The sequence below is a fragment of the Lasioglossum baleicum genome, chromosome 5 (assembly GCF_051020765.1).
Source record: "Lasioglossum baleicum chromosome 5, iyLasBale1, whole genome shotgun sequence".
In the NCBI taxonomy this organism is placed as follows: Eukaryota; Metazoa; Arthropoda; class Insecta; order Hymenoptera; family Halictidae; genus Lasioglossum; species Lasioglossum baleicum.
This window is the reverse complement of record NC_134933.1, coordinates 18471686-18497903: the sequence shown is the minus strand read 5'-3', so window position 1 is coordinate 18497903 and position 26218 is coordinate 18471686. Positions and strand designations below refer to the sequence as shown.

The following is a 26218-nucleotide window of genomic DNA, read 5'->3' as shown; positions in this document are numbered from 1 at the left end:
TCCAACTAAAACATAAAACACGAAACGAACACTGATAATTCTAAATCGAGTTGGAGAACGCAATGACGAAAGGACGCGAATCGTTAGACTACCGATTTGATGCACATGCGACAAAAAATAGTAAATCTTATTTTACTCTCGGGTCATTCCATGCCGAATCGATCACTTTTTGCAGACACCATCGTCGATTTTGTTCTAAATGAAATATGTTGTAGTCCATGAAAAATTAGGGGGGGGGGGGGTTTAAGTCATTATTTTGCCGGTTTCGAATTTTTTTAGAAATGGCAGGCCTTTAAAGTTTTCAATGTTTGCCCATTTCGGCGAAAACGGGCCTCGTTTACGAATTTTTATCTCGGGAACTGTTTGTCCGATTTAGCTACATTTTTTTTTTGTTTTATTCGGGAAGAATTGGGCTGTTACAAAATAATTTTTTCAACCTCTAAAATCAACTTTATAATCTCGAAAAATGGAAACAAATTCTTTTTTTACGTTTTTTTCGATGAGGGGCCGGAGTGATTTCAATTTTGAAAAGAATATTTGAAAACAACCCCCCCTAATTTCTCATGGACTACAACATATTTAATTTGGAACAAAATCGACGATGGTGCCTGCAAAAAGTGACCGATTCGGCATGGAATGATCCTCTCGCACTATCAAAATTCCATCGGACCAGAAATCAATTTTGATTATTCCGATCGATCGAAGAGGACTTTGCATAAAGATCCGCAGTTTAACGATTGCTGGAGGGGCCAGCGTGTCGTGTGTATTCAGTAAAAAACTGTGCAACTTCGATTCAGCGACAATGACAGAAATCATGTCATTATTATTCAGACAGCATTTTTTTTCGATCCGTATCCCAGATCTCACACGTAACATCGACGTCCTTGTGTTTCCTATTTTAATAACATTATACAATTATGTACGTACGAATGTATAAAATTCTGTTTTTGTTTTTTCATTCTTTTCTTTACGACTAATACGGGAATGTACGATCCGCTGCTCGCCGCGAGTGTCATCATCGGCGACACCGTTCTTCGTCATCATCATCATCTTCCGTCTCGTCCCATCGTCCTCTCGGTCTCTTCCTTTTCGCATTCTCCTGCTGCTGCTCGCCTCCCTACACACGGCCGCCTTTCTTCCGTCTCTCATTCTTTCTCTAAATCATCGAAATATCATTACAACGATCCCCTTGTGTTATAAATACGACAGTGCAAAAGATTCGTCGAGGACGGGCTCGTCGGCGTGGCGACAACGGCCGTCGAAAACAATGTTTCGACGAACGGGATTTCCCCCGTTTTTTGTACGACTTCCGCCGGCAAATACGCCCTCGACAGAGACCGGAAGTAACTCGTCGGCGTTACTCGCGGAAATGTTTCTCGCTATTGCGTCGAATCAACAAAAAAGAGAAAACAAATCAAACACAACAAACTTGCCCACACGATGGCTTCTCGTCGCGTCGCCGGATTATGCTCGATCGGCTTCGACTTTCGTTCACCGACGATCCTCGATCTCGATCACGGTGCGCCCTCGAAATGATCCACGACACCTTAAGTACGTTATGGCACACACCGACTGCGACCTGTCGTTGACCCCGAATTTCTTTCGAGTCGGATCGAGTGCGATCAACCGACAATTAAAACCACCAAGTAAATAGTTTCATCCCCTTATTTTTCCGCTTTCGACCTCGAAACCCGGAAGTCCTCCCGCAATTTCTTTAGCTATTCGTATAGAAGCTATCGACACACTGAAAATCAGTACAAGCTCGACAAAACGAAAATCCGATCTTACAACGTTTCGAAACTCTTCCGCGCCGGGAACAGTTTCCAATTTGTTCGCAAATCTTAGTCACAGTGAAATCGGACCACATTCCGCGTTAATAGACGAAGAGATCTGACACGATTAGCCCGAGGACGATCCGTGCTGGGTCATTTTCATAGTATTGCGATCGTTTAAGTTCTGGTCGCTTTTCTTCCAAGTTTCAGCTCCCTAACAAGAACGATGAGTATTATATTATGTTGCGAACTGTTTTTCGAGAGAGAAAACTAGACATACATTATCACATCGGCTGCCCATCCCAGCTCTGATCACTTCAGACTGGGAACATAGAAATAAAACGGACAGCTTTTATGGCTATGAACGTCTTCGAGTACTAGACTGCAGTTCTAAAATTGTTACGATGTCTTAAAATTCCTTGCGATGCTTTTCCTATTCTGTATCTCACATTTTTTGCCATAACTTTCTGTCTATTAAACAGGTACGAAAATCCAGCGACAGATTATATAGATAATAATCTAGAACTTTGGCAGATTAATATCTAGTTCGAAAGTACACGTTACGATTAGTCGAAATTACAAATGACCCAGTGTCCGACCGTCCAAAGGTTAAAACTGAATTAATAGTATGCTGTGCTTGAGAAACAATGGCCTCCTTCGACAATGTTCACTTCTGTCGCGTCATAGCGTCGCGGACATAATCGTTTTGTATCTTTTCGATTTACTATGTTACATATGTCATTAAAGCAAATAATTACATCACGGTCCTGACGACTCCAGTCGTTCGATCAAACGTGAATAGATATTGTTCCAATAGTGTGTCATCCATCTAGAATATTCTAGAATCGAAAAATCAGACTCGACGAGTCCCCGCGTCCTCTGATTATATCGAAAAATTCGAGCCGTCAGAACCACTCGCCTCGGAAACGCATAAAAATTACATCGTTACAATTTACAGATTTAAATTACGGCTCTTTATCGGACATATTGCAATTAAGAGTAACGCAGCAGGTACGAGAGAAACATGGCGGAAACGTTCGACGATCGTCCTATATGTCCAGGCAACTGTAAAAGTTTTACAATCGATCGATCAATAAAATGCGCGGCTGTCTAAACGCCGCTGGAATAAATACTGACGAAACGAGACACAAAGAATGCGTTGACTCTAATCAAAAGTGAAAACAAGCTTGGATCTTCGTCTATTAGTCGCCTCTTTTGCCAAGAAACATGTTTGCGGGCTGGGCCACCCAACGCGACCCCTCAAAATTGCTCGATGGTTGCCGACTGTATGAATATACATTTCAAACAATGATTAGATATTTTTTAAAACTGTTTTGTGTATATAGATACATATATATGTATATATATATATATATATATTCAGGCCGTTTTCTACTGGAGCCCATCATTCTCAAAATGATCAGAAACTATATGGTACACAGATTTTTATGTATAGATTTATAAAAAAATATTGAGCATTCAATGAAAAAAACTGAAAGCGACCTCCGCGTATATAGAGAATTAATCACTATATCCTGCGACCCTCTCGACAAGCAATTATTGTTGCACATATATTTTTCCGTACAGTCACCAATTCACGTACAATTTTAATTCGTCACGTTAGGATTGGTTTTCCCCGTATATCCCGTCGTAGAACAAAGAAAAGAAACAGTTCCTTCGAATTGTCACGACGATCATTGAATAATCTCGAAAGTATCGTTAATCGATCTTCGTTATAAACATCTCGTAGCTTACAATCTTATAATCTTATGTACATGTTCGCATTATGAAACCTGAAAAAATGTCTAAGTATTGTTCTTAGCGTTTAACAGGGCCCCGTAACTCGTTAATAAGCCAGGCAACACCCCTTTATGGGTTTATCTTAAGAATTAGAACCGTATCGATATCCTTACAATCCCCTCTTCGCAATATACGCTCCCCAAAAAACACCGTAGCACGTATGTAAAAAAAGAAAAAGGTTTCGATTACATTGTATAACGCTTTTTCCTCGTTCACTTCCCCTCTTCCCCGCTATCGTTCCTCGCTTTTTTCATCTTTTTTTCTCCTTTGTTTTCATCGTTTAGACGGAATGGATATTTTATGGATTATGTATCACCGACGAGCTTATACAGCCGTGTCAAGACAAACTGAGTATTTGTGAATACTGGTTCGAGAGAGAGATTCGCATCGACGAGATTTTGTCAACAAAATGTCGCCAACAATCACCTCTTAACACACCACCCACCGGCGATTGTTCTATGATTTACGAAAATCTATCATTCACCACTAACGATATTTTAAACTGATCATTATTTTATACTTTTGAACCGTTGAATTCGATTAATTTAAATAGATTTCCATTCCCCGATTCGATAAAAATGAATATCGAATTTATTGAGTGGTTGCATATTTTTGCAGTCCATTCTAAAAATCCACAAAATGCTTAAAAATCTATGATTAATAAAGATTTTTTAATAGATTTCCTAGTGGAAAGAAGATAAAAAGAGATTTTGATCCGATCACTAAGCTTCCGGTAGGCGAAGTGTTAAAAAGGCTAAAAAATATATCGAACAGAATGAAAAGTGCTTTCGAAATTACGAAACAACGGCATTGATCTGAAAAGTGAAATTCGTAGAAACACTTCGAACATCGTTTTGATATCGTTGCTATATAAAATGCGCTTCGATCAGAAAATCTTTATACGTAATATCTCACACTTTGTATGTTTCGTGATAATGTCTTTAACGCGTTCTTTTTTTTTTCTTTTAGAATGCGAGTATTCTCTTACAGGATTGTGCCATGTCTCTTTCTCTCTCCCTATCTTTCGTCTCTCTTATCTCGCTCCCTCCCTCTCACTCTCTCTCTCTCTCGCGCACGCACACACACAGGTAGTATATAGGCACGCATACGGGCAGATCGGTTTTTCTTCCTTATCTATTAGATAAAATTGTAAGAACGGAAAACAAAACGAGACAAAGATTGTTGATAAAAAAAAGCAACATCGAGCCCACTACGATTATTCGCTATTATCAAATATCGAGTTTTTCTTACCTGTCTAAATATATGTTAATAAATACATCGCTCTGAATACATCCAACATGATACATGCATACTTGTTTATGACACATGGATTGACTTCATATTATTCGCGTTTATTATCGGGCCTGCAAACGGCCGTAATTTTAGGACCATCGTAATCTATCATCCCGCCAGTCACGCTTCGCAATGGAACGAGTATGTCAAAAACTTAAATTAATTTGTTCGGTCTTCGCGTCATTCTTTTTTGTTTCTCCTCCTTCCCCCCTTTGCGTCTCGCGAGCATTATATCCTATTAGAGTCGTAGCCGGAACGCACTACGGTAGAATAAGTAGAAACTATAGCAAGACCAATCGTTATTTCATGATCGTAGAAGATTGTAACTGTTTAGTTGGATTAATTCGAAAGCAACGCAACGACGGACGACTGCTTCCTGTTTCTCGTACGAGACTCTGCGGCCGCGTACGACTTGGATCTCATGTTGTCTTTCACTACACCATGACAATAGCCTCTTCGCCGCAGAAGAGGAAAGGATACTGATCGATCATCGTTTGAACCACGTCTTCCAAATACGGCCTCATCGCCTCGAATCTGCCGAGATCGTTAAACTCTATAGGTAATAACGTAGGCCACCAGCAGATTGCTAAATTTTTACTGTCCATACTATTTAACTTGCAGTTCTCGGCCACCCTGGGGAAACCACAAAAAATCATTGTGTTTTAATTACATTTAATTCAACACTAGGTTTACGGGACGCGTCGTGATATATTTAATTTATCATTGTCGAGATTTCAAAGATGCATCCATGAGGAATTATTCAACAAGTCGATTTCTTTGGGTATATAATTATTTAAAAAATGGCTAAACATTCGGATAAACGCATTCTTCTTATTTTTATAAAGTAACGTAGAATAGTCAGTTTTAACGCTCCGTGAACCTAGTCTTGAGGAGTATAAACACCGCGCTTATCCTCCAGATACAGGGTGGCTGAAAAATTCGCGGAATTTTTTAAAGCATCGTCGGGTATTTTAGAAAGCGGGTCCATGAATGTATCGAATCAAAAGGAGGCAATTTCGAACATTTGTTGTAAATGTTTTTGGTTCATTTCATTGTGAATGAATTAATAAAACTTATTGTTCGGTCAAGTGTGTGGATTCATTCATTTGTGCGGTATTTTTATGCTTTAAAAAATTCCGGGAACTTTTCAGCCACTCTGTAAACAGATAAGGAGAACTTACTTTACAAAATGGTGAAAGACGAACTTCAGTACATCAAAGTTTATCGGGTTCAGCTTGTTGAGCATCAAGCGCAGCGCCAATAATCTGCAGCTTCGATCTATAACAGGTTCACAGAATCTTCTCATCGAATCCTGCTCAATTATCCCTAATTTAAAAACCATCGCTTACCTTCCATGTTCATACATGTAGCGGACATTGGTTTGCTGATTCCGCGAGCACCTAGCACCGATAACCAGATTAGGTATATATTTCTAACTGAGAAGTGCTATAAAAAAAGTAACAAATTACCCGATATATCTTCGAGCTCGCTCATTCTGTCTTTATCGATCAATGGAGGCAGCCTCTTCGAGAAGAAGTCCTTCAAAGCTGTTGCAACCGCATTTACTGGTATGTCCAGTGAATGTATATCCACGTTTTCATCTGTCACGATCAAATAAAAGATATTTAGCAAAATGAATTAACGCGCTATCTTAACCCTTTGCACTCGGAACTATTTTAACTGAAAAACTAAACATTCCTTCCGACCTAAAATATTTTATACATATAATTTTTTGTCAGCGCTAGGGGTTAAGTAATCTTTAAGAATTAATTATACAGCAACTTGCCTTCCTCGAACTTCTGGAACAAGAGTTCAACGTGAGCTCTGTTTCCAGGAACCCTGTAAATCCCTTCGGAATCCAAACCCTCATCTTCAATGAATTGCACGCATTTCTCAAGGAACAAAGGTATTCGATTCGTTTCGCTCTGGGCGAAGTCCTCGATTAATGGCTGCTGTTGCGCCTGGCTTCCACTTAATGAGCCACCAGCTTTAGTCTGCTTTATCTTCTCCTGTTTCTTCTTCTCCCGTTCCTTCTCCTTCTCCGCATGTTTCTTCAGTTTCTCTTCCTTCTGACGACGTTTCTCCAATTTCTCGTCCTCCTTCGCCTTCTGCTTGTCCTTCTTTCTGTTCAACTTGTCGCCGTCTTTGATCTTATTCGAAATACCAAACTGAAAAACGTGATGTTAATACATTTCCTAAGAGATCGTCATTAGACTGTGGATGCTAGTGCGTTTATGAGATGTCCAGATAATTAAAATACACGGAAACATAAATCTCATACGTTAATTGATAAATATGAAAATTTCCGCGAGACTCCGTAGTCTGATCATTGTTAGATAAATATTCGTAGTACTTACGCTGGGCGAATTAGTTTCTCGAGGGGATGGCACGTCCAAGCTCGACTCATCATCTTGTATGCTTCCAAAAGTATTGTCACTTCTTTGCTTTGCTAGAATAACCATCATACAGATACGAGATAAGTATCAATTCAAAACAGAGAATGAATAAACGTAATGAGTATATTCCAAAAACCCGAATTAATTTTTCCTGTTTCTTGCAATATGCAGAGCATTGATACTAGGTTTGTGGGTACTAAAAGTACTAAAACTATATGACATTGCTTTATAAAAATATCCAGAATGTATCTATCCAAATGTTTAGCCAATAATACAGTGTTGTGAGTCATCTTCGTGTTTTCAAAGATACATTAAATGTCTTGAGGACAAAGTTGATTGGTAAAATGGGGCTCATACGATACCAAAAGAATTTTCGTTTCTATGTAATTCTGTTACAGATATCAAGGTCATCTTCATTTTTTTAAATGGAACCACCCTTTTTTAAATATCTACAATCATAGTCCCCTTTCATTACGAATTCCGTGACTAAGAAGCAGAATATGTTTATCACCAGTGAGACTTGTAGTAAACATGCTAATAGGTCCTTCAATGCTATCGAATGTTTTCAACTGCGATGTATTTACTAGCAGTATGTTTCCAACCGCGATTCTGCTATGTCTTACTCAATGATTGAAAGGTGTGACATGATAACGATTCACTGTGAATGTAGACAAAATGCATTGCAGGCCCGATTGCTTTATGGAGAAAGGTAGTCTGAGGGAAACACTCCTTCTAGGCTGATTTTTACTAATATCTACAAGTTATTTAGAAATACTGGAAGTGTGGACGTAAGAAAGCGTAAACGAAAGAATCCCATGACTACCGAAGACAATAAAATGAATATTTTAGCAGCTGTAGCTGTCAATCCACATGTGAGTACGAGAGAAATTGCCCGAGGAGCAAGCATGAGTCAAAGTAGCGTGATACGAGTTCTGGCCCGACATAAATTTCATCCGTTTCACATATCGCTACTTCAGGAATTCATCAGGTTTTTCTGTCCGTCACCCTGAATGACCTTGAGTAATTATAGTCGCTGAATTCATATTCAAAGGGACTATCATTGTACATGTCTAGAAAAGATGTCCTTGATATCTCTAAAACAAAATGACATAAAAACAAAAACTTTTTGGTGTCGTATGAGCCCCATTTTACCATTCAACTTTGTCCTCAAGACATTTAATATATCTTTGAAGACAACAAAGATATTTGAGGTGATAACGTTAGGCGACTCACCCTGTACATACCCAAACAAATAAATTTGTTGAATAATTCCTCATGAATGCACCTTTACAATTATAATAATCGTAAATTAAAAATATTAAAACACATCGTTTTACTGCATCCCGTAAACGAAGCGTGAGAAGTGATTGTATAAAGAAAAATAGTTGTACGTACTAGCGATTGAAGGTTTGAACGACTTACAGGAAGTACTAAAGACGTCCTGGGCCATGTGTTTTACGTTGAATGGATGCTGTGACGTTGTGGGCTGGTGCTGCGACAACGAATTCACAGATCTCTTTCGCAGATTAGCTGGCATGTGTTTGTATTGTTTCGACCTCGATCTTGAAGTCGGTTCTGGATCGCTGGACTCCGACGAGTCTGGCGTCTCGCTAGATACTGCACCAAGAAAATTGCACGCAACCATTACGATCTATTCTATGCATAGTCATATACTGCAGTAATTTTGTTACCAACAAGTACCTCTCTCTGTAGAATCCACTCGCCAATTCTTATCTTCCTTAACATTATAATTCAGGTTAACAATACCATCTCTACTAACTTTGCTATTCGATAAAAACGGAACTTTCGGTGCTGGAACGGGTATGGCGATGCGTTTTCTGCGTATTCTCTTATTCGGCGCCGGCTTCTTATTCTCTAGGGAACTCCGTTCCGAATCAGAATCGTGGTACGCTGCAACGTCAAATTCACTATTAATTTATTCCTATACTAATAAAATAGATACAGTGACTCCCACTAATATTCGGACACTCTTAAAAACACCGTAACTTTTCAAATATTGGACTATGCGATTTGAACTTTTCTGGAAAGCTAGAGCAATTAGTTTACTACAGGATGTGAAAAGAAATTTTTTCAAAAAATGCATTTGACCGAAATTATAGAGGAAATACTAAATATTGCATTTTGCATATTGCAATATTGCGTTTTGTAGAATATATCTCGGAAACTTCGCGAGATAGCGAAAAACAGAGTGGAGTCAATCTTATGGCACATATTGTCAGCTTTAATTTTGTATAGAATGGTCGTATCGCTAGGACACAGTTTCCGAGATATAAGCGGAAAACCGAAAAAGCGGACCTTCTACGTGCCCCCCTGCACCCAGCTCACCTCCTATGAGTAGGGACTTTTAGTATGTTTACCTCCTATCTAGTCGAAACAAAGTCCCAAAGTTAAAAATTGTGTTCCTTCCATTTTTCTCTACACTCCCCTTATGAGCATTTATTGACTGGACTAAACAGTATCGATGTCGCGACATAACACGTCCAAGAGAATGAAGTATGAGAAAGGTTCGATAGTTTTTCTAAGAAAAATGACTAAAAATTCGCGCAAAAACGGTCTCGAAACTAATAATTGCAGAGTCCATATGAATTAAAGTAATCGAAGGTCCTCTTAAGGGTGAAATATTCACATCATACGAATTTGCACTTACAAAATTGACCCTTTTCGCGTCTGTTGCGCAACCTAGGTGCAATCGAGTCTTGTACCAGAGCGTACATATAGTCGCCATCGTAAGACGGATATAGGCTTGGTACGACGTCCTTCACTTGAGCGTAGTCGGAACCTAGGTCTACCAACTCAGGCGTAGCGAGAGGAGCGTGTCCCATTGTCATTTTAGGGGCGTGCTCGTCTTTTTCTCCTATCGTCATTCTAGCTATTGTGTCGGTCACGTGTGAGAAGTCTTTTAAATTGATTTTTCCAGGCTGTTTCAGCGTCTGACTGTTACCCTTTGGCCGCGGTTTCGCTTGTGAAATATGCCGTCTGCCAGTGGTGAACGCTCTGTGAGGATAGTTATTAGGCACTCCATCCTGATGGATAAATGTGTGCTTCACCCAACCTGTCCAACAAACAACAACAAAAAAAATAAACAAAATTATATCGAAAAATCATCAGGTGCAAGTCCACGCGTTTGTCGATGTAAAACTAACCGGACAATTTGTTGGCGATGTCGCTGGACTTCAACAATTCTCTGTCTCTCTCTTCTCTGCAGAAGTCTACTTGGATGTAGATATCACTGTCGTCGCTAGACGTGGCTCTGTTGTCTGCGAACTGCTCACCGTCAGGCGTTAGCTGCTCGTATGACTCAGAGCCGCTTCTAAAAGTTACAGACATACTGCTTCACATTAGACTTTTGAACCACAATAGACAATTTTCTGTTAATTATCAGGAGATAGTGCCTCCGAAGATTGCTATCAGACTACCTACCCGTCATCCGGTGTCTGGAGATGATAGCTCTCGTGTCGCGGCGGAGGCATGGGATGCAGAGCAGAGTACTCTAATGTTCCTTCGCCGCTGTCGTTCAAATTACCCGGCTCTTCCATGTTGAACGCTTGCTCGATCTCGGGCTTCTTCTCCCACACTTCTTTGAAGAACGGTGTATAAAAGGCCGCTGTACAAATATACAATGATTCGCGTAAAACGTGCGCTCACATTATCTAGCTTCAAGGAGCTATTAACCTTTCGTCGGGCGCAATGTGCTTGACGGGATAAACACCTAATTAAGTTCGTTTATACAACTGTTAGGGAAATAGCGCACTTGGCGCTGTCTATACTCGTAGGGCAGCCCTTTTGGCGCTCCCCAAGGCCGGGGGTGACTGAGTCGCTTGTGTTTTCCGGATACTAAATGATCGCGTCAGATCGGTTGCGCCCGACGGAAGGTTAAATGGGTGCACCGCCATATAAGTTTAAAAGTTTTATGAAATTAAAGACGTTTTTCAGTTTTTCAATTGTTAAATAAGATAAAAATAGCTTTTTAGAGGATCTCTAGCAACACCTTGACTTTACAAAACGGCGACGATATTGTCTATTATCGTTTTTGGCGAGTCTTTCTTAGATGGCATCCAGCATTAAAAGTTACTGGAACATGGAAGGTAAAACATTTTTATCTGAACATAATGAAGAATAAATACTTTTAAATTTAATACTTGATTATTCTTAAGGGGAAATAATTGCATTCTTTAAGCAGCCGCCATTTTCGTACCTTCGTGAATTGTTAAAAAATCATACGCTACATTGAAAAGCGTATATTCTTGATTGAGTTCACAGAAAAATTATTTACCTTCTCTGTTCCGGTAACTTTTGATGCTGAGAGTGAGTACCATCTAAGGAAGACCAACCTAACTCAAACATGATGATTAGACTGCGGATCTTTATGCATTTATGAAAAAATTGATTGGGTGAAATATAAAACAGTAATAGATCAGAAAGATTTAAGAACACTGTAACGTTGTTTTTAATGCAACAAAGTCATCAAGGGATGAAATCAATTTTTATTTTCATCCTGCTTCCCAGAATCAATGCAGAATATTTTTATTTTGCGTAAAAATCCGCAGTCTAATGATGATAGACAATATTGTATAATGTAGCCATTTTGTAATTTTAAATAAAAAAAGATATATATGACAATAAAGTCAAGATGTTCCTTAATATTCCCTAAAAATTGTTCATTTTATCAGTATTATAACAGGCGGTAGGTAAAGTGTTGATATAAGAATTTTAAAGGTGTGACAAAGTACTTTTCTGCTGGCAACTGGATGCCGAAGTCATAAAGTGCGCTTGCAACCTATCTGCGGTCGCATTTCCTTCCGTAATAAGCAAGTGACTCAAGTCGTTACTGAAAAAAGCATTGGCTCCTCCAGTGTCGGTCACAGCCATGATTTGTATCGGCAGGTTTGGTATGTTCATAGAAAATGCACTGTAAGAAAATATTAAAAATTACAAAACCAATGAAATATCAAAGAATAAACATTAATCTTGAATGCGCATACTTGAGGGTCGCGAGCGACGCTTTCCTTTTCGTCGAATAAACCAATATAAAACCGTGGACCAATTCATCTCTAAATGCATTCGCCCCATGGAAACTGGAGATTATAACTTCGACCCTTCGCTTCGACTCTCCCAAAAATGTCTCTAAAACGATCGAGCGATCACCGCTCAAGAAGCAACATTGATGATTAAGTAGCGGGCCGAGCACGTTCTCCACGGAATAAGGATCTCCACAAAAAGTGCACATTATTATCCTGGAAAAATTCCAATTAATATCCGCAGTTCGATGTCTCTCGCAAGGCTTGCTGAAAAGATAGAGAGAGAGTTCTGTTACCTAATATCGGGTTCTAGGCATTCAATGACGCTTTGATAGATATTTAAAAATCCAGCTCTGTGATTTATGGATTGTATGAGTTGCTGCAGCGCGTCTTTCACCAACGCGGTAGGAAACCTTTTGTCCTGCTCCAAATCTTCAATGCAGACGTCGATGAATGGACACTGTAGACTGTTGCGAGAAGGAGGCTTGATTAATTAAACGATTCGTTAACCCTTTAAGTGTTTTCGACATAAACATCGCAAGAGTTAAACTGATAAAGAACGCTCGGAGTTATAAATAGTACCTGTCAGCGAGATTCTGACCCTCCTGTCTGAGTCTTACCGCTTCCATTTCGTCTATAGAGGATTCTGGCACGAACATAATGACAATTGGCAATCCCTGAAATGGCAATCTGTCTTCTTGCTCCAGATTCGACAGTAACGTCTTCTCTAGAGAGGAGCGGATGTACTCGAACGAGTCTTCGTTCGAATAAATGCAAAACGATCCTGTGAATGAAAATAATTGTTTAAGGATTATTTAAATAATTATTTAATCACAAGTCGTACGAAAATGATCTGTACCATGGGGCATAAAATCAGACGTGGTAAACGAGTTGTGCGGCAGCCCAACGTCACCGTCGATTATCCGGTATCCGAGCGTATACAACTGACAATCAATTTCCACCTCGTCGTCCTCCGTCTGGGCTCTTATCTCGCGAGCGAATTCCTCGCCGAGTCCGTTGCTCCCAAGTATAACTAAATTCAATTGATTGTTGTCGGATGTTAATTGCCACTGGCTGCTGTGATTCCAAGACGAGGGCCTGCGAAAACTCTCCCGTTCAATGAAACTGAACACACAAACGAGATTCCAGTGCGATTATGTCTCATAGTCACCTGTGGGCTTTCGTTCCGAGTATTCTTTCTATAAGAGCATCCATGCAATTCGGATAAGCAGGGCAATGCTCTCTTATGGGGCAATGTACAAAACCCAAGTGCTGGAAAAGCATTAATTTTCTATCTTGATCCAATCTATCTAAAGCTTTATACCTGTGCGACAAAAGAAATGATCATGTAGTACTTGTAAGCAAAGTAAAAATATCAGAGGTGTGCCAGAACCCGAAAATGTCGGGTCAGGACGGGTCAAGAATTTTATTTGGGATCGAAACGGTTTCTCGACCCGTCTCAGGTTCTGGCACAGCTTTAAAACATACAAGAGACTAAATTATGTACCTAAAATCATCCACCAATGCATCCGTTATCTCTTTAATGTCATCTTGCGTTATTGTTCCGGATGGAGCTATACTCTTAAAATGGTAGAACAGATCTGCGTGTTCCAGTAATAATTCCTGGAATAGAAAATGAAGTTGTAACACTGGAGAGAGATCGTTACGAGAAATCATGAGGAAGGATGTAGAATTCTTTACTTGGAAATTATGCTTTGCTTTCTCGACAATTTCTTTCTGATGCTGATCGTATATCTCTTGGCAATCATGGTTAGAAAGAGCTTCGAAGCATTCCCTGCCCATGAAAAGTACTCTGACCTCGGACAGATGTTTTCCCGGCGTAACATATCCAGTTTCCTCCAACAGTTGTTTAAACTGCTTTTTCCATCTGATAAACAATATACATTACATGTCTGCAACCAGTTACTGATCATGTTAGTTCGATGAAGTGGATATACGAGAAATACAGAGTACTACGAATTGTTAGTGTAGTCTACTAATTTATTATTCTAAATAGGAAATTACTATTTTCTTAGGGGTATATTACAAAGCCGTGAAAAAGCAGAATTTACCTTTTCGGAAGTCTGCACAAAGAAACGCCACCCAGAATAAAGCAAAGCATTAGTGTATTGCGTATTCAGCATTATTTTCTAGAATGCTGACCGATGATGCGACTCAATGATCACATTGAAGTATATGCAACAATGAACCAATTGTTTCTGCTACTTATAAATAGCAAGGACTAGGCATATGGTCGGTGAAGTTTAATAAAAACTATCTAAGAAAACCTCCGACAATCTAAATCGCGATACTTACTCCAATCGTCGTTGTTCTTGCTGCAGAACGTTTATATGATTCTTGAAGACTGTTTCTGCTTCGGGAGTTTCTAAAACATCGTAAGGAATCTTGGTTCCATTGTTCTCACCAAAATCGCAATCGATCCATGGGATATCTTCGGGACATTCGTAAAAATATTGATGGAAATCGGGGTGTTCTTTTATGTATTGTTGAACTGCAGACCATTCTCTGTAAAATTGATAAATTGATAGGTCAAACGTTCATATCGATTGCATAGTTATTACACGAACATACTCGTTGATCAGGTTTGTCACATCGGGACATATTTCGTGCAGAGTGTCGGGCAGCATGTCCAAGTATCCCTGAATTTTCTTCGCCACTTGCTCGTCCTTTAATTTCTTAATGTGTCTCCTGAATAATCGTTGGGTCGCGTCGATACCAAACAGTTCCACGAACGCGGTGAATTCTTTGTGTTGCGCTAATTTCTTGGACGCTTGAGACCATAGTGCTCTGTAATCGGTGACATGTATTCGAATCAGTCTCTGCAATGACTCCGTGGAAGCGTCGAGAAGTTCCTTTCTGGCTCGAGCCGCTTCAGCGAAAGGCGTCACCTTGCTGCGCGTTTTGGTCTTATCAATCAGTTGCGCCAAAATGATAAAAGCCAAATCGATGTTGATGTTCTCGTGCGCAGAGGTTTCGACTATCAAAATCGAGCCCTTGTACTCTTTACGCATCACCAGCTTCTCTGCTTCTTTCACGTACTGTTCGTTAGCGTCGTCGTTCTTGGTCGTCACCAAGACGATGGGCTTCTTCGTTTTCATCAAACTGTTCAGTATGTTCGCCACGATCTCGACCTGCTTCTCCACAGCTCTATTCGGCACAACGCTTACATCGAATACACACAGGAAACCTTCGATATTCAGTTTACCGTCCGGCAAAACCTTTTGCTCGTACTCTTTCTCTATACCTAATTGATTTTTGCAAATATACATAAGCTTCTCTGCGCTGGTAAGTTTGGTGGCCGCGCATCTCTTCGCGTAGGGCTCCATTTTCCCGCCCTTGAACGGCTGAAACGATGCATCGTCTATAAACTCTGTATGCTCTATCACTTGAAATTGATATTCGGATCCGTCCTCTGATGTTTTAGTCACCTCGCCCCAGTATAAGAAATGGTCGTTGTTCACCACGCGACCACTGAAATCCGACTGTAAAGAGATACCGCAATTGTTATTAATCATTGACCCCATCCGCGCTCCGAAATTCCTAGAGGAAAAAGGAAACTACAGTCCTCGACAAAATAATAAGACACCTAGCATATTTTTAAATTTCTTATATTTAAAGGTAGAAAATGTACACTCCGTTGTATCCTATATATTACATACAAAGTAAACATGTAAAATCTTAGGATTGTATTGCGTACCACAGCAAAATTAGAGACTGACATATCTTTCTCTAATCTTGCTATGGTATGCGATACAATCCTAAGATTTTTCGTGTTTACTTCGGAGATAGTATGTAGTATTCAGGATATAACAGAGTGTGTACACTTTCCACCTTTAAATATAAGAAATTTAAAAATATGCTGGGTGTCTTATTATTTTGTCGAGGACTGTAGTATCGTTCTCATTCCCATATTTTCAATTACCTGTGATAACACTGATATATGGTCCACGTTATAATCATCGTTCAGCGAACGCATGAAACGATTACAGAGACACGATTTACCAACACCGATCTGTCCCTTGTCCTTCTCGGTACCGGAAAGACCGACAATTGCGACGTTGATAGTCTTGATGTTGTCGCTCTTCCTCGCCATTTTGTTGATTTAAAGCTTAACACGAATAGATCGCTTACAAGATTAATAAATGTGAAAATAAAAATCTTTCTCCCTTCGAGCTTCCTCAGGACATTTTTAAGTACCGCTATTAATAGTTTCTCTCGCGTCGTGTATCTTTGTAACTATTAAAAATCTCTCTCTGTTCCTTTGGTCATTGTGTCGAATCTAAAAGTTCGTATGAAAACCAACATTATCTCCCTTTGGTAACATTTTCGATAATACGCTCGCTCATGCTATGTTCCTCCCTCTTTCACAGCGTTCGAGTATCATGCTTCGAATCGGCGTACTATACTCCAATTTGTGTATAAATAATTACAATGCAATGTTACTCGTCGGAATCTCATTTGAGCTTCTTCTGTCTAGAATTATCGTGGCAATGGTAGTAACAGATATACACTATTCAAAGTTTATAACAGAAATCTTGTATCTTGTAAGCATAGCATATAGTTTAGCACAGCTGTGAGCAATGGTTCTTTGGAATGGCACTGCGTATCTAAAAAAAAAAATAATAATTCGTTTGTTAATCGACACATTAATGATCGACAAAATCAAATCAATCCATTTGATGAAGCAAAAATTGAAAAGATTTATTTCGATAAGAAATTTTGGAGCACTCGATCTATGGGAGTGAAAATAAATCTGCCAGCCTAGATAAATAAATCTGCCACCCAATATGAAACAAGAACTTCATTAAACTAAACAAAAAATAATTACACTACAGAGTTTTGAGCATCGTTTGCTTCGAACGGTTAAAATCTCGTTCCGCAAGGTTATGGATTCGATGTAAGGCGGAAAAGATTTCTCCGAAGCACACCTTAAATAAATATTCACACGAATGAATCGCATCTTGCAATGAACAAGAATCGACGCGAGAATACCGTATAAATGTTGCAAAGATGCTACTCCGGATCGTGCGAGGAAAGAAGATACATAATATGTAAGTACTTTTACACAGAGAACGGTTCTATGACGACGTAGATTCGACGAATCTTCTCAGGATCTCATTCGACGCAGAGATAATCGAGAATAATGACGTGGTTTAACGAACGAAGCGAGTACCTAATTCACGAATCCGTGCGGCAGAAACAGATATTGTTCGATGTAGAAATGACAGCTACGAATAGATCAATATGCATTGTACACAACCGCGGTCAATTTTGACACGGACGATAGTGTCCCGGGGATCGAGAGGAATGCCCGAGCGGAACACACACCGCATTCGTAGCAATAATTTCTCGAGAATCCGTTCGATCGGTACGAATCAACGAAACGGATCACGAAATTTGTTCGGATAGAGACATCGAAAGGCTGTGCTATCTGTACATAAACTTTCGTTCGACGAGCGAACGTTAGTAGTTAGTACACCGACCGGCCGTCCCGTGTTCAATTTTTTCCTTTGGAGACTCGATCGATCCTTCACCGTTTACACGGCCACGCGTTCTTTCACACAATCTTCTTTTCTCGCGCGAGCGATGCACCGTAACAACGTTCAGAACTCGCCCCGACGAACCTTTAATTCCAGATGTGTGTAAATAACTTCACGTCAAACATCGAGTATCGCCCCATAAAGGAGCCATCTTGGTGGGTGGGCACAAGGCGATTAATATTTTCAGGGTACAGTATCCTCGCGATAGGAGCTCACTTTATCCTATGCGTTAGAAACTCACTCACCGCTCTCCCCTCCATCATTTCAACCGTCTTTTGTTGTGCTAATGGCGAGAGTGAGAGCGAAGGTCCCGTTCACACGACGCAGATTATTCCACGTTGCGCCATCTTTCGGGAAATTTTTTATATGGGGTTTCAGGTCTCACCATCTACACATGAAACAACGAAGGCTTTGGCATGAAGCGCCACTATCGAGACTCAAATGTACTATGTACTTCCCTTCACCCCCGCGATCACCCGCGGAGCTCCAAGCTTTGCCTCACTTTGCCACGCTGCCAATCAGAGCAGAGATATTAGTGCAAGATTTCACGCGCATGCGCAGCGATGTCAGCCTCAGTAAAGTAAGATTCTCGATAAAATGGGGTACCTTGAGCACCCCGCAGAATTTTAAAAAATTGGTATGATTTGATTCTGGAAAATGAATGTATAACATGTGTATTTATGTATATTTTGTAACTCGTAGGACACGTTCTGGAGTCTTTCTGTTCGGAACAGATTGTTTCGGTACATTCCCGCCAATATAACTGCTCTTATAAACCATATTTTTCAAGCTTCGTGCTATTTCCTTTAGTACATTTGCCTCTCGATGGGGCGGTAGCATCCAAAGTACTTTTCAATTTGTTTCAACCGCTGTACGGCCATAGGCTTATAGAGATACACTGCGCGGCCTGTACGAAGCGTTGAAGTTGAAGCCTGCCATGGCGACCGAGTTATAAAGAGTGAGAGAGAGAGCCTGTTGTGGTTGTAAGGCGCTCTCTTTCTAATTGACGAGTTGGTGGAGAGTGATTCACCCAATGGAAGTGGGGAGTGCGTAGGAAGTGAGAATTGTGTGTGTGTGTGTGACTGGCTCGCTGCGCCCCCACCAACTATCGATGGCGAGTGAGGTAGATATACGACCAGCCGCCATGGCAGGCTTCAACCTTTCGTACAGGCCACGCAGTCTATATGTAGACGCATTTATTATAAGCCAAAATCGCAGGTTTCCTGTTTCCAAACTTTCATGTCATATTATTCCTAGAAATAAGTGATATTTATACCAATTATCTAGTAAACGAAATTGCAATGAAAAATCTATGTACCTAACATTTGAAAAATTTATTTTTTCCCCGTTCGAACCACTGTGCGCACCCCGCCCGGAGGGCCTAGCTGCAGAGGGCGTGCCGTAGTCACACCGCGAGCAGCTAGCTGCAGATAGTACATATTTTAATTTTGTATTGTTGTCTGACAATTAAATATATCGTGTTGTTATTGATCTTGCACATCGGAACTGTATACATTCCTCCCAGTCAGCTAGGCCTGCCTCGAGCAGAAATCGAGCCCATCTGCTGGGCAGAATCCAGGACCGAGCGGCCAACACTGTGCCCGAGCCCCGAGCAGCTTCTGCCGGGCGGATGCCCGGTCTTTCTACCAGCAGAAAGCGCTACTTATGCGCGCGTAATCGAGCCAATAATCGGGCTTTTTTATATCAAGCTCGTCACGATTCATTCATACAGGACGTCCCCAAAATCATCGGCCTAACTCTATGCCTTTGTATTACATGCTGATCTCATTATGATGAGGAAATGTCAGTTTAATAATAGATCGATAAAAGTATTTTTCCGAGCCATAGATATAGTATTGTAAGAAAATTATGTAAATATTCTTGATAAGCGTTTCCTTTATCTCGATCGACAATTATGCGTTATTCTTGATAAGAAATGGATGCACATTTTTCGAACACGCTATTATACAACTTAAAAATGACGCATCTGCTAATTGTCAATATCATATGCTATAAATTAGACCACGATAGATTTTATTATCAGTTCTAAAATTAATTTGATACTAGATACATCTACATAAATTATTGGGTCTGATGACAGACGAGGATGACATCTCGTCAGTGGCCTAATTATTTTATATATGCGTTTGTGCCACGTTTGTGCGTATAAATTTGGGCGCGCATAGATCTATTTGCAGACGCATGCGCACAGAAAATTGGTCACCGAAATATGTTGGAGTTGCACGTCTATGAACATGCTCCGCGCTGAAAGTGCATAAAAACACCACCTGTGTTCAAAGTGGCCGAACTATTCTGACATGGAATCGAAAATGGCTGACAGCGGGGATGTTGTGAACAGTTCGTCGACAGGCAAAGCGGTCAGAAATACTGTCACCGATGGACCTGTCACCGACCCAGCATCAAATACGAAGGTAAATTAGAGAACGCTATCATCCGACATTCAAACGAGTCAATTTTTTCTTAACTCGGACTGTCGACGCGCGCGAAAACTTGACAACGTACTGCCACGAGTATCGTAGTTACCGCCAATTACGGATTCTCGGGCCAATTAAATCGCCAACAAGCTCAACAGAATCTGGAATTTCAGTCGTCCGTCTTCGTTCGTCGAACGAGCGAATCACACGGAAGAGAAAGATTCGTGCGCCTCGTCCTTCTTGAAGTTTGTTCCGTTCAAAACACTTCGTACACCATCTTTCATTTACCTTTGTCTATCTTCTTTCATACCTATATGTGTTTTGTTTTTCTTGTTTCGTTTTGACCCAACCCTTTTTTGGGTCTTGTGACCACATGTTTCTGTTATGTAACAATACACATGGTAAATAGTAATTCATGTAAATACAGTCTGATGTGTACCTTCCATTTATTGCCAAACAATGTAACTTCCTTCTCTTGTTATGAGGAGAGTAAAAACACATTATGAATCAACTCTGACTGTTGAGTTCGGAAATTGTTTGTTATAAATAGACTAACAGATCATATACATATATGCAAATAATGCCAGTGTGAAAAACACATTGAAATAACGAACTTAACGGAAGCTAATGAAGTTTTTTATCTACATAAAAATTAGCTGTCCAGTTACGAGTTAGATATACCTTCTGTTTCTTGTATTTAACATCTAAATGAGATGCTGAAATAGAAAATTAATTTTCTACCGTTTGTAAAAAAATACAGAACAATGAACGAGCAATTGTTCTTACAATAGTTTCTATAGAAAATGTGCATTTGGCTGTAACGCAAATGACAATTGGCAATTCAATATACTTATGCAACATGGTCGTAATGTTATGGTAATTGGCATGGAACTGACAGACAATTCATTTGTCTGTCGAGGACACTCCATCTTTTGAAGCTGCAGATATTTTTACGCACCTTGTCCCATATGTTCAAAGCTATTTCTAATAATCCGATGAGCCGTAGCTTCGTAAAAGCAGTAGCTGACTGTATTTTTAATTGTTAATCCACAAAGAGATTGAACAACTAATACTTTGTTTCATTGTACAATTTGATTAATGTAAACATTCTTTTCTGTTCTTAATTTGTGTTTTCCTAGTATCCTTCCTCCCGCGATAATTTTAACGGTTCTTAACTAATATTTTTGTCTAGCACGCCAACCATATTACAACAAAGGATTAGAAAATCCTTGAAAAACGTTTTCGATTAAAAGCATAGCATATAGCTTCAACTCCTGACAATGCAAAAGTTGAAAGGTGACTTGCATGCTGTTACACATGTTGCCTGCCCACAAGGCGCTTATATTATTTTACATATAGAGCATTATTCTCACAGTAGTCCGTAGGTTCGGTACCAATCACTCATGCATCGCTCATTACAAGCCTAATTACACTATAGGCGTGGCACGATTAGCACTACTGAACCAATGTTTCGAGCATCGTAAAACAGAGGAGTAATCGAACCAAAAAAAAAGAAAAAAACAGTACATGTATGAAGGGTATACTTTTGCATACGTAAAACTTGCACTAGCGATATACTCCAAGCTTTACGTACAAGTAGTACCTTTTGGGAGCTTTGTACCAAACTACGGACTGTACTATGAAAAATCTGATGCAATTTGAATCATGTAATGGTGGTTATTGTGATTTCAGAGCCTAGAGGCATCAAATAATGCCTTTCAAGCCGCGAGAAAAAAATTAGTAAGTAAGAAATATATGTGTAAGAAAGCACAAAGTAAACTTGTACTCCTTTTCCATAGAGCAATCCTTGCAATTTCCTCAGGGCTGCTTTAATTCCCCATGACAACATAAGTGTGGTATGTGCCAGTGAGTTTTATCATTCTTGCCTCTCCTGTCAAAATAACACAGGGTAATAATCAGACGATTCTCTTACTCGAATACAGTTCAAATTGCGAATTTGCTGCACCTACTTGTCTCTGTGTAACTTGAAACAGCACTGTCAATAAAACCAACATGTACCTTTGCTTAATCGTGCGATTACCGTGCATTCAAGTTACTCTCGACTATATGATGCGCGGGCAGAGAGTTTTATTACATGTCGTCTATATTAATCTGTGTCCATTCAACCAAATAATATAGCTTCATTTGCACTCTTCTGTTTGTAGTCCATTTCAATTCATCGCAGCCCTTCTCAAGACAAAGGAATATAAATGATCTCTCGATTAATTCAATCTCTCAAATGTTTAGGATTCCAAGTCTGGAGCCTTGAAGAAGTCTAGCCGCTATCGCAGCCGCTCGTTGTCAGCCAGTAGTACAGACAGTTACAGTTCCGGTACGATCATGTTCATCTCGCTTTCCATTCGTCAAATATATTGTTGATGTCATTAAATGTGTCTCTGTCTTGTACGCCAAACGATCGTAACTAAATTAGCACATTCGTAAGCTTGCCGCATGCACCATCTGTTGTCGTACTAATTCTGTTCGTTTTCTTAACACTGTTTCACTCTAGCATCTTATACAGGAAGCTCATCGGACGAAGACGATGTCTCGCCGCGCGAGAAGATTCAGAAAACGGAGAAGGGTTTCACCGACTTTTGCGTGCGCAATATTGATCAGCACGCGTTCGGTCGTAGAGAAATTGAAATAGCAGAGCAGGAGATGCCTGGAATAATAGCGCTCCGCAAACGTGCGGCCGAGGATAAGGTATTATTTTATTGATTCGGTGAACCTGCGGAACAGCTATCCACCATTCGATTTCGATCGTCTTTGGATACGTTATAAATCTCAACGACTTTTCCCTTTGCACGATAGTGGCGGTCTATGCCCGTAGCTGTTCTATGGATTCACCAAGAATTTGAATAAACGATACAGAGATCAGCAACGTGTCCTATAATATTTTCCAGCCGCTGAAGAACGCGAAAATTGTGGGATGCACTCATATCAATGCTCAAACCGCAGTCCTCATTGAAACATTAGAACATTTGGGAGCGCAAGTCAGGTGGGCCGCTTGCAATATCTATTCCACGCAGAACGAAGTGGCTGCTGCACTAGCACATGCTGGTTATCCGATCTTCGCCTGGCGCGGCGAAACAGAAGAGGATTTCTGGTGGTGCATCGACAAATGCGTTGCAGCGGAGAACTGGCAACCGAACATGATATTGGATGACGGCGGTGACGCGACTCACTTGATGCTCAAAAAATATAATGCCATGTTTAAAATGATTCAAGGTCCCCTCGTCGTTCGCTTCTTTGTACGACATAATATGAACGAACATGTTAACAATAGTATCAACTTGCAGGGATTGTCGAAGAGAGCGTAACGGGTGTACATAGATTATACCAACTGTCCAAAGCAGGAAAATTATCCGTCCCTGCCATGAACGTGAACGACAGCGTGACGAAGACCAAGTTCGACAATCTTTACAGTTGTCGCGAAAGCATTATCGATAGGTAAATTAATTTGAAACCGTCGGAGTGTCTAGAAAATTAATGTTTCGCTGGCATTGCAGTTAGCGTTGCCGAGATATCGAATAACGCACAGTTCTGCGTCATCATATTTTATCCCTCGGCGGAGTTAACTGCGATGACGGCGAAATATAACGCTAGGTGTTGTATTGTTAATTATTTTAATTTGTCCCGCTTTAGTTTGAAAAGATCCACAGACATCATGTTCGGTGGAAAGCAAGTTGTTATTTGTGGCTACGGCGAAGTTGGTAAGGGCTGTTGCCAGGCTCTGAAGGGCTTAGGATGTATTGTTTATATAACTGAAATCGATCCGATCTGTGCTTTGCAAGCTAGGTAAACTATCTTCGAGAGAACGTCTGAATTTCCCCGATGGTATGATCACGAATGCTTTTTCTGTTTCTTTCGTTTTCAGCATGGATGGATTCAGAGTGATGAAGCTGAACGAAGTGATCAGAAACGTGGACATTGTGATTACAGCGACAGGCAATAAAAACGTAGTAACGCGAGAGCATATGGACAAGATGAAGAACGGATGTGTAGTGTGCAATATGGGTCACAGCAATACGGAGATAGATATCGTACGTTTTATGCTTTTAACACTGTACCGTCACTCTCGTTGTAAGAACTCTCGAATTAGTCCTTCGATTAGACCGTTTAGGGAGACAAAACTCGTGTTTCTTACATTTCAGAACAAAAAAAATGCAATAATTTGGTAAAACATTAAGACTCGTTTAATATGTGCTTAACAGAACAGTTTACGCACGCCCGATTTAACTTGGGAAAAAGTAAGGTCTCAAGTGGATCATGTTCTCTGGCCAGACGGAAAGCGCATCGTGTTATTAGCGGAAGGCCGTTTAGTCAACTTGTCTTGTTCCAGTATTCCCTCATTTGTTGTATCAATTACAGCTGCTACGCAAGCGTTAGCGCTTATTGAATTGTTCAACGCGCCTGCTGGACGATATAAAAGCGATGTCTATCTGCTTCCCAAAAAGATGGGTAAGCGAACTGTGACCTCCAGAGCCACACTGTGAGACGTGCTAAAACTTAAAAACGATTCTATTTCACAGACGAATACGTGGCGTCCTTACATTTGCCAACGTTTGATGCTCACTTAACGGAATTGACGGACGAGCAAGCCAAATATATGGGACTTAACAAGGCTGGACCTTTTAAGCCGAACTATTACCGGTTCGTATACTCGTACGAGTTGATTGGAGCATCCGACCAATGTTGACAATAAAAAATGATTAATTATTATTACATTTCAGCTATTAAAATGCGGATGAGTGACAACAGCTCGCGCGGCATTCGAATAATTATGTTTCAAAGTATTAAGAAGGTTGCCTCGTTTCGATGAATTAGCTTCTATCGATTGCGTTCGTCCGAATCAATAGAAATTTCTCTTAATAAGGTTTCCCGTTCCCTTTATCATACTCGTAAGCTGTTCCATTAAGGTAGAAAAGTATTATTTCCGTGTGTTCCAAACAGAAAAAATGTCGCCTCAGCACTGGTTGCAATAATTAATAACTAGAAATTACATAAGTGAGTCTATGTATCGAATTAACTTTCACACCCGTATAGTGGATTAATTTATGAACTGTGCAAGCATATAGTCGAATGTGCAGTTGTTCAGTCGAGTGGAAACGTAATGTTGAACAAAAGAGAGGAACGAAAATACGACTACACGAAGATCCGTACACGTAAAACATTTGTAATGCCATAGGTTACGAAATTAGAAACTGTCATTGACGTTATTGCGATATCCCGTTAGATACTATTTTCATGAGACCGTTAATTAACGAGAACAATAATCCTTCCAACACCAACGGAGAGACGTGTACATATATATACGTAGATAATTGATCGTCAGACGATTCAGTAAAAAAACACGCAACGCTCGCAACCTCTTTTAACGAGCCCGATGTCTGTTCGCGACAATTACATCCAATCATTGTTCTTAATTTGTCCATTGAAACAGCAATTATTTATACCTGTGCGTATTTAGCGACTTCTCCGAGAGACAAAGGAAAAGCTGTAGAACTAAAAAAAATCAATGTTCCAACTGTGTACATACTTATTTAAGAAGGACGATTTACCACGGGTCAGAATCTCGTCGGATTGACCCTTTTATAATTGGTCGCACACCATTTCCTCAATAAAAAAAAAAGAAAGAAAGAATAAGAAGATATCGATGATCACACATAGAAGACGAATAAACATCTATGATGCCTTGAACACCATTACGTTTACATTATTGATTTATACGTCCTACACCTCTTATCAACCAGAAGTATTTTTTATGCTTTGTGATATATTTATAAAACCGGATCAATTATAGCGGCGCCTTGACGAGAACCGATTTTTCACCGATTGAATACATCATGCTTTATAGGTAGAGTTTTATACATATATAATACTCTCTTCATATTCCCGAGAATCTGGTACCACCAATGTAAT

The 26218-nt window shown here is 40.0% G+C and overlaps 2 protein-coding genes across 15 annotated transcripts; one reads left to right on the top strand and one right to left on the bottom strand.

The window, feature by feature from the left end:
• Positions 1-787: 787 nt before the first annotated feature.
• On the bottom strand, positions 788-18133 carry Rhogapp190 (Rho GTPase-activating protein 190). Of its 8 annotated transcripts, none has more exons than XM_076423693.1 (24): positions 17946-18133; positions 16244-16928; positions 14893-15803; positions 14617-14826; positions 14373-14384; positions 14002-14188; positions 13808-13923; positions 13472-13624; positions 13160-13398; positions 12883-13084; positions 12597-12767; positions 12265-12516; positions 12013-12191; positions 10703-10886; positions 10426-10610; positions 9930-10334; positions 8963-9172; positions 8657-8878; positions 7223-7314; positions 6652-7033; positions 6335-6466; positions 6215-6265; positions 6047-6143; positions 788-5498 (listed from the first exon to the last, which is right to left on the bottom strand). In XM_076423693.1, exons 2-24 carry the CDS (start codon positions 16412-16414, stop codon positions 5300-5302), a joined length of 4962 nt encoding a protein of 1653 aa, XP_076279808.1. In that variant the 5' UTR covers positions 16415-16928; positions 17946-18133; the 3' UTR covers positions 788-5299. The 8 variants fall into 8 exon arrangements, with proteins under 8 accessions (XP_076279808.1, XP_076279814.1, XP_076279816.1 ...); XM_076423699.1 differs by having other exon boundaries at positions 10426-10592; XM_076423701.1 differs by having other exon boundaries at positions 8684-8878; positions 17946-18132.
• Positions 18134-20135: 2002 nt separating this feature from the next.
• Positions 20136-25996, top strand: LOC143209023 (adenosylhomocysteinase-like 1). 7 transcript variants are annotated; one of them, XM_076424145.1, is made up of 12 exons: positions 20137-20293; positions 21989-22036; positions 22096-22152; positions 22544-22628; positions 22818-22999; positions 23200-23524; positions 23596-23746; positions 23942-24094; positions 24174-24339; positions 24511-24757; positions 24829-24949; positions 25030-25996. In XM_076424145.1, the coding sequence occupies exons 1-12, from the start codon at positions 20180-20182 to the stop codon at positions 25034-25036; spliced, it is 1656 nt and encodes a 551-aa protein (XP_076280260.1). In that variant the 5' UTR covers positions 20137-20179; the 3' UTR covers positions 25037-25996. The 7 variants fall into 7 exon arrangements, with proteins under 7 accessions (XP_076280265.1, XP_076280260.1, XP_076280259.1 ...); XM_076424144.1 differs by having other exon boundaries at positions 22806-22999; XM_076424147.1 differs by lacking the exon at positions 22096-22152 and having other exon boundaries at positions 20138-20293.
• The last annotated feature ends 222 nt before the right edge of the window (positions 25997-26218 follow it).

Bases quoted from the DNA above. Each gene is read 5' to 3' on its own strand.
- Rhogapp190 (XM_076423693.1), bottom strand. From the start codon at position 16,414: ATGGCGAGGAAGAGCGACAACATCAAGACTATCAACGTCGCAATTGTC. The intron at 12,768-12,882 runs GTACTATTTATA...TTCTCGCAACAG, and splicing joins GGTCAGAATCTCGCTGACAG to TCTACAGTGTCCATTCATCG. The intron at 10,335-10,425 runs GTTAGTTTTACA...TTTGTTGGACAG, and splicing joins CATCGCCAACAAATTGTCCG to GTTGGGTGAAGCACACATTT.
- LOC143209023 (XM_076424144.1), top strand. From the start codon at position 20,180: ATGGAATCGAAAATGGCTGACAGCGGGGATGTTGTGAACAGTTCGTCG. The intron at 22,037-22,095 runs GTAAGTAAGAAA...CCTTTTCCATAG, and splicing joins AAGCCGCGAGAAAAAAATTA to AGCAATCCTTGCAATTTCCT. The intron at 23,747-23,941 runs GTAAATTAATTT...GTCCCGCTTTAG, and splicing joins CGCGAAAGCATTATCGATAG to TTTGAAAAGATCCACAGACA.